Raw genomic sequence first — 15,357 nt, forward strand, 5'->3', positions numbered from 1 at the left:
GGTTGGCAGTTTGAATCCACCAGCTGCTCCTCGGAAACCCTATGGGGCAGTTCTATTCGGTCCTACAGGGTCGCTATGCGTCGGAATCGACTCAACAGCGACGGGTTTGGTTTTTGTTTGTTTTACTATAATCATGGCCCATGGAAGCAGCAGTCAAGAAATCAAATGATGTATTACATTGGGCAAATCTGCTGCAAAAGACCTCTAAATCTAAAGTGTTAAAAGCAAAGATGTCACTTTGAGGACTGAGGTATGCCTGACCCACGCCACGGTATTTTCAGTTGCCCTGTGTGCATGCAAAAGCTAGACAAGGAATAAGGAAAACCGAAGAATTGATTCCTTTGAATTATGTGTTGGCAAAGAATACTGAATATACCCTGGATTGCCCCGAAGAACAACAAATCTGTCTTAGAAGTATAGCCAGAATGCTCCTCAGAAGTGAGGATGGTGAGACTTCATCTTAAGTACTTTGGACGTGTTTTCTGGAGGACCAGTCCCTGGAGAAGGACATCATGTTTAGTAGAGGGTCAGTGAAAAAGAGGAAGACTCTCAATAAGATGGACTGACACAGTGGGTATAATAGTGGGTTCAAACATAACAACTATTGTGAGGATGGCGCAACCATATCTAGCAACAATAACAATTACTACAATACCACAATTCACAGCACCTAGCAGTGTCTAGCTTCTATTAGGTTCTTCAATAAATGTCTGAGGAAGGAAGGGAGAAAGGGAGGGAAAGTAAAAGAAACACGTAAGATTAATTCACTTAAACTACTTTTGCATCACATCAATACCTTGTTTAAGAATCTATGATTCTCTGTTGCCAGTGGCAAAGAATCCTAAATTATCTTACCTGACTTTTAAGGCCTTCCATAAACTACTTTCCCATTGCTCAATAAGAGTAATCTTCACTCCAATCAGACAGATCTCCTTACGAAAAAAGACGAAAAGCGGAAAATAGTGTTCCTGTATGTAAACAGCTGGTTGAGGGGCCTGTATGCCCCAGTGATGGTCGACTCAGTAAGTGAAAACCAGGTCAGCGGTGCTAGCTGAGTGCCAGTCCCTCTCATTCATCTCGGTGACCCCGTAGGTGCAGTAATCCGGGAACTCAAAGTGTAATGTACCCGAAGGGGGTGGCAGGTCCAAGTCATGGTCCAGGATGCTGCAGTCAAGGCCAGTGGGGCCAGGGGCCAGCTCAGTCAGAAAGCCCAGGAGCTCCTCCTGCAATGCCACCATCTCCTCCTCCTCTTCTTCTGGCTCCTCATCCTCACACAGCATGAGGCAGTAGTGGCTGCCCGATCCTTGCAGGATAGCCCCTGCCCGCCGGGACCATCCTCCCTAGCTCCCACCTGGGTTTTACATGTTATTTGGTATGATTGGTAGGTTATATTTTGGGTCTAGGAACACTCAAAAAATTCTCCCTTATAAATTAATGATAATTACTTCACATTATGGCCATTCGGCTTATGAAAGTTTCCATAGGAACAATCTATTTTCGGATAGCGGGGAAACCTTTACACTGAGGTGTGGCTTCATACACAGTTTTTTTTTTAACCATTCAGAGGAATATTGACAAGACACATGCTCACCTCATGGTGAATTCGCTGATAAACTTTTTGTTCATTGTCTAATACTACAAAAGACTCAGAGGGTGCAGCATCCCCATTGAAAATGAAGCTTAAATCCCCTCGTTGGCACTTCATATCAGTAAAGTCTATGAGAGTTGTGTCAAGCCTGTGAAAAATGGTAGATGAGAAATTCTCACAAAATTTCAATAAAACTCCATTAATAATTTTAAATGCTTTGTTCCTTCTAAACTCAAACCAAGATGCTAATACCATGTCAAAGTGAAATTTATAGATAAAAGCAATATTTAAAATAGTTTATTAAGAAACACCAAAACAATATTTAAATAAGTTCTTCCATTTTTACCAATATTTCACTTTTCTGAACATATACTTCATTATCACAGCAAGAAAAAAAAAGTTTTCCCATTACTGAAGTATGCCACTTTCTTTACTATGGCTACTCAATAAAAGTTAACTCAAGCAGGAAAGCACAGAAAAGGAAAGCAGATCTATTTAATACTCTTTGACCCTTTAAGGTATGTTGATAGCTCAGTGAAGTATAAGTGGGGTACCGTAATGGTTGGACCACAGCCTCAGATTTAGAACTGCCCTTTTGTTCCATGCCTTAGGCCTAACCATTCAGTACCAAGCCTTCAACCTGACAAACCATTTAACTTATTCCAAATTCTATTTGACTTTCCAGATTCAAGACTAGCATTCTCTTTCCAGCCAATATCTGCACAGTCTGAAAACATTAGGGATCATTTTCTGTGCCAAATACTCATGGATTCGTACCCTTGTGTGTTTACTGTGCTCTTTAGTAACACAAACCTGACATGATCTAGCCCAATAAGCTGGTCTCAAATAGCATTCCACAAATCACTACCTGCTGTAATTTGGGAGAATACAGTAATGTAAAAGTTCACAAGTTCCTGAAGTGTTTCAGTCTTACACAAGGCTTTGTAGATCACCAGATCAGAATCACCTTAACTGGCTGCTGCTCAAAACACATAGTACTTAATCCAAGAAAGTGGTTGGCCCAGCAGTCACACTGATCACACCGCAGAAAGTTTCTTTAAGCCTTTATGAAAGATCCACCCTGGCTACTTAGAATTTCTAACATAGCTATAAGAACTCATTACAGGTTTTTCAGTTCTCATTACGGACAAGGGCATCCTTGGTTTCCGTACACAGGACAAGATGAGAAATGGAACATATCTCACATGCCAGGGTTACATATAATCTATCTCCACAATTATTAACTTTTAGCCCATGTATTAAGGAGCTCTTTTCTAAGCCACATAAAATATATACATGTCTTCAGAATGAAAAGCAGCTCATAGACTCCTGTAAGTGTGGACCCAGCCTACTGCCATACAGCTAAATTCTAGCTCCTGGTACATTCCCAGTGGTGTGATGCCTATGACTGACATCTTTGGCCTATGGATTATGCCTGTGGTCTAAGAGGAAATAATGCCATCAAAACAGGGGCTCATTCCCTATCTCTATAAGATGTGGGCTCCTGGTATTATCAAAAAGAACAGATCCTTTTATATATAAGTGGCCTATTTGGGCTCCCAACTTCAGCTACTAAGGAACTCTATGCTCCCCATAAAACAAGCAATAGGCCATTAACAGTCTTCTGCCTTCACTCACTTCTTGCCCATCCTAGGTGACAGTGGTGTTGAGCTGACAGGGGTAGGGGTTGGGAATAGTGAGGAAGGAGGTACACAGAGAGACAGAAACAAAGAAAGAGAAAGACAGACTGACATGGTGACATTTGAGCTCCTAGATCTAGCCAAACCTAAAATCAGTCATAGAAACTTCCCAATTATATAAATTAACATAAAAGTTAATATAGTCAATTTTATTTCATCTGAGTTTCTATAATTTGCAACTGAAAGAAGACTATCTAGCACAGCTTCTGCAATTTCCCTGACATTAAGTGGCCTAGTAAGCTATATCATACATGCTTTATAAATGATATAATTCTTCATGATGGTACTTTAATGCACTAATTAGCCCTTGGCTCTAAGTCTATGAGTCAAAATATTTTTAATTTTTATTATGCAATCAGCCATGAAGAACAAAAAGTTCTTTATATCAATGAGAAGATTTTAATAGAAAACACTCCTTTAAGATAGAAGTTTGAAAAATGCCAAGTAACACTGAAAAAAGGAAATATAGCCTTCCCTTGAGACAGGAAGGAGCCCTGGTGGTGCAGTGGTTAAAAGCTTGGCTGATAACCAAAAGGTTGGCAGCTCACACCCACCAGCTGCTCCTTGGAAACCCTGTGAGGCCGTTCTACTCTGTCCTATAGGGTCACTATGAGTCGGAATCAACTCAACGGCAACGGGTTTTAGATTTTTTTGTTTTTTCTTTTCAGACAGGAAAAGCCTGAAATGAGGCAAAGTTCACAACGAATATTTCAATCAGTGGCTATAGATTACCTCATAGTTATTAATAGTGAAAATGTTCATGCTAATACTCTAAACAATAATGTTGCTCATACTCTCCTGTTTCTACTGAAATATAAACTTTTTCTTGACACCAGAGATGATATACTAAATGATCATATGGCTGACATGATAAAGTAAACTTTAATGATTTCCTGCCTTCACCCTCAGCTGACAAGAGGCCCAGTAGCTTCCCTTTAACCTATATTACCTCAAGCAATTATTCTCCCCCAGGTTCTTATTCTTGTGCCCCTGTATTAACCATTATGGGGTTTTATTATCTACGATTTTTATGTAATGTGATCAGACCATTTAATTTTAAAAGCTAAGTACAAATGTGAAACCATTTTTTTTTAACAGAAAGAAGTTTAGGTTAAGTAAAACCTAAACCTAAGAATGAAAAAAGAACTAAAATTAACCTTTTTTTAAAATAACACAGGGAAAGTAATACTATTATTTCATTCTTCAAAATCATTGACTACCTTTGGCAAACGTCTATACTAATGGTTTTAATGATAAAATTATAATATACTCCTAAAAATGACTGCTGAATTAAGTTTACATCTGTATCAAATTCTTTCCTACTTAATTTTCTTCATTTTCCAAGTTTTCTATAATAAACATGCATTATATGTCCACAAGCACTTTCATAATGAGAAACACTTGACGGGGTTATTTTTAAAAACAAAAAACTCAGAAACTTCCACCTTAATCAAATTCTACTGCGTGAGGATAATTTTCCTAGGCTTGCTTCCAAATGAAAGTTATCTCTTTGCTGTAATTCAACATATTGTATAATAAATCTTCTTATAAGTAGTTAATATTTTAAAAAATTCCACCTTGTGACATGGTAAAAAGAAAAGACTGGAAGTCAGAAATCCTGGCTCAGCTACTGATTTACAATATGCTCTTTTAAAAACTTACTTCACCTTTCTGAGCTTTCTCATCTATTGAATTGAAGAGTTTATATGAGATAATCTTTCAAGTTAGTTCTAGAGCCTTACATATTCAAAATAAAATTCTAGAGATATATATAGATATACAAAACATATATAATTTATAAAAATATTAATATAAAGATATTATTGGCATAGTCACTCATATTATATTTTAAATATATAACTGTACTAATATATACTAATATAAAGTAAAGATAAAAAGAATAAAATGTAAAATTCTGCAATTAGTAAAATAAATAGGCTAATTTCCCATCAGATCCAAACATTCAACCTTAGTTATAAAAGGGAACAGAAAAAAATTAAAGGTGCTCATCAGAGTGGATAGAAAACTGAATAAATGAATGGCTGGATACAGAGATGGATGAATACAGGAGGGAAGAGTATAGGAGAGGTAGAAAAAAAGGATAAGAGTTGGGTCTTCCCTATGAGTCCCTTATTCCTTAATAAATCCAAAATCAGGAATGTGACCATCTTAACTCTTCCTAGTATTATACCATGATTCTCACTGTTTGCCTGTAGTTGTATGAGAATAATATCTTTGTTTTAGTCAAAATTTCATGCCTTTGGTTCCATATACGGAGTATGTCCCAAATGAGATAACATACGGTGACTATATCACAGCATTTTAAAATTATAAAACACTTCATATAAGTGTAAGCTATTATTACAGAAAGAAGCTTCCTCTAAATCTCAATTTTCTGTTACTCAGAAAAGAATCAAATCATCTTACCTGATATTGATACCTTGTTTGTATATTTTACATGCATCGGAAGGCAGAATTCGGGAAAGTAAAGGCACTGCATTTTTTAGAAGGTAAGAAAAAAAAAAACTACTTAAAGTTCTGAGACAAACTTGTAAAATTTAAGAACAGTAAAGTAAGTCACTAATTGACCTGAATTGTAATAATTTCCCTTAAAATGGTATTTTCCAATTAAAAAATAATATATAAAGCATTTTTTATCATCTTAAAATAATTGTAATTGCTGTATAGTAAACTATATCTCCCTCTTTTCCACCCTCACCACATACAAAGTAGCAAAGTCAATTCAAGGCCACTCCTGGGTACGAATTACAGGATGTTATTATAGATGAGAAAACAATGCCCTCTAGTAACAAAACTGTACTGAATGGTTAACCAAATGGACCTGCATCCTATCTGATCCTTTAAATATAATTTAATAAAATGGCAGAAAAGTAATGTATAATAGAAAGGGCACAATTTTTGAAGCTAGATAGTGATATTCAAGTTTGAATCTCAAATATATGACCTTAGTTAACTTAAGCTTTCTGGACCTCAAGCTTCAAAATTTGTAAAATGTTAATCATACTATTTACCTATAGATTTCTACATTGCAGTGTCACTAGCTATAACTCATATTCATAGCAGAAGCTAAATTCTAATGGTTTTTTATTATTTATTATCTGCTGAGTTTTGGAGAATATTAGTTATTCTATGGATGAATAAATCTGCATAACAGGTCATAATAAACTACCAAAAAAAGGTAAAGTTAAGAATTCTTGAAATTAAGATCATGTCACTCGTATATGTGTATTATGAATACATGTGTACATGTTTGTGGGTATGTCTAAAATAGATACATGTCTTACAAAACTGTTTTAAAAATGGGTGGTAAAAAATTAACTTAAGAAACAAAAACTTTCGAGAAAATTAAAAGCTAATTTTTGAGTTAACATTTTCAAAAGCATCAATATTTTCTAATTAACACTTAAAGGTATGCCAAATCATCAATGTCTATTTCAGATCCTTCAAAACAACCCAAATCCACTGCCGTCGAGTCAATTCTGGCTCATGGTGACCCCATGTGTTACAGAATCAAACTGCTCCGCAGGGTCTTCTGGGCTGTAATTCTTACAGATGCAGACTGCCAACCTATTTTTTTGCGGCTGCATTGGGTGGGTTCTAACCACCAACCTTTAGTTTAGATCCTTAAAAAAAAAAAAAACCTGTTGACGTCAAATCAATTCCGACTTGTAGGTACCCTATAAGACAGAGTAGAACTACCCCATAGACTTTCCAAGTAGTGGATGGTGGATGGTGGATTCGAACTGCCAACCTTTTGGTTAGTGGCCAAACTCTTAACCGGTGCACCGCCAGGACTCCAAAACCTATTGCAGACCAGTTGATACCGACTCATAGTTGACTCATAGTCAATTCCAACTCATAGTGACCCTATAGGACAGAGTAGAGCCAACCCACAGGGTTTCCAAGTTGTGGCTGGTGGATTTGAAGTGCTGACCTTTCGTTAGCAGCCGAGCTCCTAACCACTATGCAACCAGAGCTTCAGAAGTCATTCAATCCAAAATAAATTCCACCCTTGAAAATAGTTTTCTAGAATGACATATTATTGTATAAAAAAAAGAAAAATGTATTGCCTAGAGGGAATATCAACTAAGAGTTGGCCTAGTTAAAGAACATAAGAAATAATTTACTTTTTAAATTTTTCCTTATAAGAAACAATGCAAGTTGGAATAAGCAAGAGTAGTGTCAAACTACATAAACAATCAAAGATCTTCCTCCATGCTCATTACCTGACACACAGCTTTCCTGTAGTTAAGCATTTGGCAAACCATGAGCCAAAAATGATTAAAGCCAAATGAAGTGGTTATAATAACCTACAAAACTAAAATTTAGAATCATATATCAATACCCAATCAGTAAATAAATTAGAGGAAGAGGAAGACGGGAATGCAGAAAGAAGATAAGAAACTGGGACTGAGGAGCAAAAGCTACCAACAAAAGGAAAAAAAGAAAAATCCTCATGAGCAAAAAAGATTTCTCCTAGATTTTAAAGCATTCCAAAAATATATCAATTTACATTTTTTCAGTTCTGTAATGACTGTTTTCTCACTCATGTAAATGGATCAATTAAGCTCTCTATATCTTATCTCAGCATAATCTGAGAATTTAAGACATTATTCCAGAGGTAGCATAATTCACTGAACTAAGTAATGAGAAGAGTCACCTGTACCTTAATTTTTATTTTGCTACCACTAACTCCCTGATCCTATGAAGAATTTCTGAGCCTGATGTTTTCCATCTATAATATGCAAATAATAGTCCCTAATACAGGACAGATTCTGTGAATAAAAAGATAAAAAAGAAAAAAAACTATTGGTTTTGCAGTTGAAATGTGCTATATGCACAATGCTAACTTGAGGTAATGATTGAAATATAAATTATTTAACACTTTACAGTATACAAAGGGCTCCCTTCAAAAACATGATTTCATTAACAAAACTTGGTAATAAATGTGGCAGTCATTATTACCTCCACTTTAAAAAAATTAAAAAACAAAAACTGAAGCTCAGAAGAGATATAATTTGCCTTATTAAATAGTTAAGAACCAGTACTCTGATTCCAGTTCAAAGCCTTCTATACCTAAAAACCCAGGCTGCAGTAGTTTAGCTGCCTTCAGACTCTAAATCTGAAGCTATTTTCAGCCAGAGATGGACTATAAGAACATGAGAATGAAGAGTACTACCTATAAATTCAACTTACCCTGGGTCTCAATATTCGTATTTTTGATTTGCTTTTTTCTTTTTAATATTAGGGATCTTGACAAAAGGGAGGAATATGCCTAACCTTTAGAGAAAAAAGCTTGATAATGAAATCTAATAATAGATACTATTCACTGTTTTTTTTTTAATCCAAGTGTCCAGGGTAAATATAAACCAATGAGTTTTATTTTTTTAGACTTACATATGACATCTCACCAAGAGATGCTGATAATTTTGACTGTAAATCAGTAAAATCCTTTATCAACAAGGGAACAGATGTGCTGACTTTTGTTGTTTTTTGTTTTGCGTCAATTCGAGTTTGACAGCAGGAATACTTTTAACAAGTACCTCAGTGGCTGCCTCACGAATTTCATTATGTGATGTTTATAATGTCTTGTTTTTAACTGTAAGTATATACATAATTTCAAGAGTGATTACGTCTATTTCTATCTCTTCATGTAACTGAAATACCTTTTTAAAATATTTTAAAACATTTAGCTCAGCAAGAAAAATGGACTATTTTTTAATTCAAACTAATAAATAAATATTTTTTTTTTTTTTTTTTTTTAATAAATACTAGGAGAATCAGTTAAAGAGCAAATATATTCAAGGGATAAAATCAAAGAAGGAATGGGGTCTCTGCAGATGGAAAAAATAAAAAATAAACCAGGGGAAAAATAACATTCAGACTTTAGATGAATGGGACTTAGAGCTCTTCAATTATACAGAGCTACTAACCCAAAAAAGCCAAACTAGTTGCCATTGAGTCGATTCTGACTCATAGCGACCCTACAGGTACCTCTTTTTCTCTCTATGTTCTAGGACATCAGGCATTCCGAATAATCTATTAGGCAAAGCAGGACTATCAGAGTAATGAGGCCATGAATGATTTTGATAGGGCCAAAATTAGCATAATGAGCTAGAGTTTTAACAATATATTTAAAAATTCATGACCTTTACGAATTAAAACACTACACTTAGGAATTAAATGGAGTCGCTGGGTAGTACAAATGATTAACGTACTTTGCTGCTAACCAAAAAGTTAAAAGTTCAAGTCCACCCAGAGTCACCTCAGAAGAAACGCCTGGAGTTCCAGCTCAAAAAAACCAGCAACTGAAAACCCTATGGAGCATAGTTCTACTCTGAAACACATGGGGTTGCCATGAATCAGAATCAACTTGACTGCAACTGGGAAAAATGGGAGGATTAAACACAGCAGGAATACTCTAAATATCCATACTATAAAATATTATGAACTGTTAAAATTACTGAGATAACAATGGACTAATATGGTAAGATGTCCACGCTATATTAAGTAAAAATAAAAAATTGCATAATGACATAATAGTTAATTCCATAAAAAAAAAAAAATTTTTAAACTAAAGCTGAGGTACACACACATGTTTGTAAACCCTGGAAAGGGTTTGAAAGTACTCACATGAAATGTTTAATCAGTGGTTGCCTCTGGAAAGTAGTAATGAGGAAACTTAAAAATACTTGATAATTTCCTACAATGTTCAAGAACTCTTATAGTATTTCTATAAAAAATAAACATCTTGAAACCTGAGACTGACATTAGTAGTAACTTATGAATTACCTTAGTCAAAGATTACTAAAAAAGGTACTAAATTCTTTAGAAGTATATACGAACTGAAAAAAAAAGCTTTATAAAATCTCTTGGTGTTTAAAAACAGTAACTTTCTAATTTACATAAGTTTAGAAAGAAGTCTGATATGTTTTTAAAAACTCCAAATAAAAAAGGCAGTCTATCAAAAATATTATTTTTAGAAAAACTAGATATCACTATTTGAGAAAAGGACAGAAACTTCCTTCTAAAGACAGCATGAAATTACTAACTTTTGATATGGTAAAGAGAAACGTGTTAGTGGACTTCAGACTGATTTACTTTTTCAGAAGAAGAAATCAGAGGACATAAGAAAGAATGAGAAGAAATAAATGACAAGTATGACCAGCTATTTAAAGTTTAAAACTGGTAACCTGGCAAGCAATTCATGCCAGGTTGTACAGTATAAAACTTTATAGTATACAACTTCTATTTTCTATTTTGAAGCTAAATTTGCAAACCCAAGTGCATACAGTAACAACCTGAGAATATCATAACTTCATTACAGGTCAACGAATGTCAGGATGTATCTGTTTCACATTAAGGTGCATTTGTTAATCTATCAAAAACCAAACCTATTGCCGTTGAGTCAATTCTAACTCACGGTGACTCTATAGGACAGAGTAGAACTGCCCCATAGAGTTTCCAAGGAGAGCACCCAGTGGATTTGAAATGCCAACCTTTTGGTTAGCAGCCATAGCACTTAACCTGTATGCCACCAAGATTTTTACCTACAGTGGGCCAAAAACTGTGAAATTTCTATTAACTCTTTAATAGTAATTAATATTTTTATTTAAGTGGTAGGAACTAGAAATGCCTAATTGCAACAGTCCAATATATACAATGTATAATTATGCACACATATGCGCACACAATCATATAACTTAAAAAATTATATAAAATGCAATATACTTCACATGGTTGTCCAACATCTGATTTGTTTTTATGATTATTTTGGGGATAAGTATCAATGAGCATTCAAACACTTTCATATCATAAAAATTAACTCAGATTTCAGATGCTTTTAAAAACACATGTAAACTCATTATATGCAAACCTTTATGTATTACAGTAAAAAAAAACTTTAAAAAATAAAATCTAGTCAGGTGTATATATAATATTTTGCAATGAAAACTAGTTCTCTTCTGTTGGAAATAAGTTAAATTATAACTGAATTTTTTATCTTTAAGTTATTTAGGAATATGTATAATGATTAAATCATATATCAAAAATATAATGACAGTTACTATATACTCCTCTCCTTACATTTGGGCTTGGCTTGGGGCTCCTTACATTCTCATTGGAAGTAAGTGATATATAATAGAGGTTAATATGTTATAAAAGAGATGATTAAATTATGAACTATGGAGAAAGTATAAAGATTACTAAAGGAAAGTTCACAAGGATCAAACTTCCTATTTGGACATGAAGGTTTTTGCCCTAAGTGATCTCACGTTTAAAATGAAGATGAGAGAAACTTATTTTGCCAAAGTAAATTAATAAGTGATTGCGAAGATCTAGAAATTAAGTGCTTTCATAAATTACTAACAGTTTGCAACTAAATAGTGTTTTAAGACAGTGGCTACGAAGTATGCCCAAAAAATGGCAAAAATGATTGAAAGATTATAAAATGAATATATACAAATGGTGTTAATTTTCACATTCAGGGATCTAAACACTATATTTCAAACTCCTTTAAATTCAGTAGTTCAGTAATTTCATAATTATTCTTCCTTCTAAAAATGCCTTATGTTAAATTATTATAATTTTTAATTTGATTTTTGTTTTCAAAAAAAAAGCCGTTTCCAGCCTTAGAAATAAAAATTTTGAAAATTACTAATCAAGTTCGGATAATTAAGTAACTACTGCATTCAACATTATAAAAACTATTTCAACTTCTTTAGGCCCAGTGTCAAATTTGTAATGTTAATATTTCTACATAATTATTTTTGTACTTGCATTTCTGCATGAATACATATCTTATAGTAAAACATAAGGCATACTTACCCCAGCTTTGAAAATCCCAGTGAAGTTCTAGATAAAAGTCACCTAGCTAAGAAATGAAATGTGAATAATTACTATATGTATTTTAGTTAACAGTTCTTATATCTTTTTACTATCTTTAAAAAAAATGTTATCAAAGGTCTACAGACAGGTAGGAAGTATTAAAAAAACTAATCTCAATGTTTGGAGTTTTAGAAAGAGAACAATAATATGGTTATTACTTAAAACATTACAATAGCACACAGTGAGAATTTAGACTACATAAAAAATGCTTAAACTTACACTTTAGATACACAATCAGTAAAGAAGTATAGCCTACCTCTTTCAGGGCTTTTAATAATCGAGGTCGTTTTTCTTCAACACTTTCCCTGGACTGCTGCTTAAGCTTCCTTAAAAGTGCTGTAACTAAAGTTTAAACGGAAAAAAAAAATTAAAGTCATTTTCACCATGCTAAAAAATATCATAGGCTTGACAGATACATGTAAAGCAATATGGTGAATAAGTTATTTAGGAAAACTGATATGATCCCCGAGGAATATTAAGAAAAGATATTTCACATCAACTGATAACATATTCACACCCATTTTCCCAGTTTTTAATTTGCCTGATTGTGCCAAGATCTACTAATCTCAGTCCAATGATGTAACATTAATCTCAGAGAAGACTATGAGACAGTGATCTCAAAAGTCCCGTTGGATACCACTTTTCTAAAAAACATACAATTACCTTGCAGCTGTTATCAGGCATGTCTGTTCCTTTTACACTAGAGGTTATACCCTCACAAACCAACACAGTATTAAACAATACAAAAATGAATCTTATTTGGATCAACTGAAAGAACTTCTAACTTTTAAAAGAAAACCTAAAGCCTTCCATAGTACTTTCTCAATAGTTAAGAGCTTGAGCTTTAGACACAGTGCCTGAGTTTTGACCCCGGTTTTGCTACTTATTAGCTGTGTGTAACCTTGGATAAGTTACTTCCCTAAACTTGGGTTTCATGTTTCATTTGGCAAGTAATAACAATGTAAAATCTACTACACAGGGGTTTTGTAAAGACTGAATATAAGGTGCTTATAACTATGGCTGCAATTAAGTAAATACAATTTTTATCTACTAGAGTGAAGGTCTAAAATCGGCTGTCAAAAATCAATCAATTAATCCCTAACATTAATCAAAATACGGAAAAACATTAGACTTGGTGAAAATAAGACAGAGAATGCAAAATGTTTGCTGTAGGAAAAGAAAGGCATACACTGATGTATGCTGACTTTCTTCTGGACCTGACGTGTTTTTCCTATACATATATATATATACCTCCTGCAGTTCTTTTTATTATTATTTTAATTATTTTACATTAGCATTCTTATAAACCACTTCAAGCTCCATGTGGAATATACAAGTGGAAGATGAAAAAAAAAAAAAAAAGGAATGAAGATGGTAGTGAAATACCGTGCCAGATTGTTTTGTACACATAGGCCAAATGATGAAAAGCCCAAAGAACATGAAAAACAGAAGGATCTATTCCAATCTTAAACCATAGGTGTCACTACAACTCCAATAATTTTTAAATATTACCCAAAAATCTGAGTAGCAATGTTTAAATTACTAAAGGTGTTTTAAAACAGTAGAAGAGGCTGAGACCTAAAAGTCAGGAAACTTGGGGCCTAGTCTCAGTTATCCTACTAACTAGCTTTTTGACCCAGATCTGTAATTCCCAGGTAAAACCAAAAAACCAAACCTGTTGCCATCAAGTCAATTCCAACTCACAGTGACCCTAAAAGACAGAGCAGAACTGCCTCATAGGGTTTCCAAGGCACAGCTGGTGGATTTGAACTGCTGAACTTCTAGTTAGCGGCCAAGCTCTTAGCCACTGCACCACCAGGGCTCCACTTCCCAGATACTAGCCTATACTTCAGTGCCCAATTGTTCAAGTTTCCCCTGATATGAAGGAAAATTAGGAAATAGATTTTTTCCTTCAATATAAGGGCTGCTGAATTTTCAATTTAAAGACTATTCCTACTATTTTTAGTTTCAAAATAATCTTTTTTAAATGAAATGATAACCATGTTAAAATGAGAAAAGTTGAATACCTTAGGTCAATCCTCAAATAAAATTTTTTTCTCTGGATTTCTGTGAAATCCAAAACAGTTTTGAACAACTCATGTGAGTTGTGGTAAATAAATATTCTGATACAATACTTTTAATAAAGAATTAATTCTTAATAAGCAGTCTCAAATTTTGCCTTTTTTATTCATTTCTTCATTGATGTGCTAAACAAATAATAATGTGCCAAATACTGCTCTAGGAGCCAGAGATAAAGGGCACCACAAAAATAAGACAGAGGCTGACAGAATTCCCAAAACTATCATAACATAAATCTGTACAAACTATGAGCAACTCCTGGGAAACAAAATATAGCTAGATCCCAGGGTAGATTTAAAAAAAAAAAAAAAAAAAGCTGTATAGATCAGAGCAAAACTGGGGACCCATGGTGAGGAACAGGCTGGGGAAAGGCTTTTTAGTTCTATCCATATCTCTCCCTGGTCTGAGCTGATCTCTGTCCACCAGGTAACCACTGTAAGGCAAAAAAGCAACATAATCTTGAAATTTTATTAAAGTGAAGTAATTCTAAATAGTGTCTGATGAGTAGTTTAGTATTATCTCACTGTTCTGTAGCATAAGAACACTAATGAAATTGTCAGAAATATGACAAAAAAAGACAAATAGTTCACAAAGTTTTCATTAATAATCTACAATATTAGATTGTTTGATTTTCCAATTTTTGTAATCTTCTGTCCAGAAAATTTCAATGTAACACAAGCTAGACAATCAAAAACTTAAATCATAGTCATTTAAAATATAATTTCAAAGTATAGACATTTAACACCATCATAAATACATTTACATTAACATTTCTAAGTATGTATCATAAGAGTTGTTGCATTAATTACCTTTTAAATTAATGGTTGAATAGTTTTGTTTCATGTGCTGGGAAGTAATGAAAATATAAGCACTAAATAATTATGGATACATAGCTGATAATGGGATACTTTTCTAAAATATCACCCAATACAGGAAAGTCACTTTAAGACCATATCTCAACCACTAGGGACTTCACTTTTTTACATTAAAATGTATTGCTAAATATCCTGTAACTGATTTTCCAGGAAAACTGTTTCTTGGCCTTCCCAATAGATTACGAACTCCTAAAGCACAGAGACTGTC

The 15,357-nt window shown here is 33.9% G+C and overlaps 1 protein-coding gene across 1 annotated transcript in view; it reads right to left on the bottom strand.

The window, feature by feature from the left end:
- The window catches only part of ANKRD13C (ankyrin repeat domain 13C), a 90,495-nt gene that overhangs the window by 43,880 nt on the left and 31,258 nt on the right, over positions 1–15,357 (bottom strand). The window contains exons 4-7 of the mRNA XM_049879557.1: positions 12,452–12,537; positions 12,136–12,181; positions 5,716–5,782; positions 1,592–1,736 (exon numbers count right to left, since the gene is read on the bottom strand). Of these exons, the coding sequence (XP_049735514.1) occupies positions 1,592–1,736; positions 5,716–5,782; positions 12,136–12,181; positions 12,452–12,537 (344 nt within the window). The remainder of the gene's footprint in view (positions 1–1,591; positions 1,737–5,715; positions 5,783–12,135; positions 12,182–12,451; positions 12,538–15,357) is intronic.

The sequence above is a fragment of the Elephas maximus genome, chromosome 3, assembly GCF_024166365.1.
Source record: "Elephas maximus indicus isolate mEleMax1 chromosome 3, mEleMax1 primary haplotype, whole genome shotgun sequence".
Lineage (NCBI taxonomy): Eukaryota > Metazoa > Chordata > Mammalia > Proboscidea > Elephantidae > Elephas > Elephas maximus.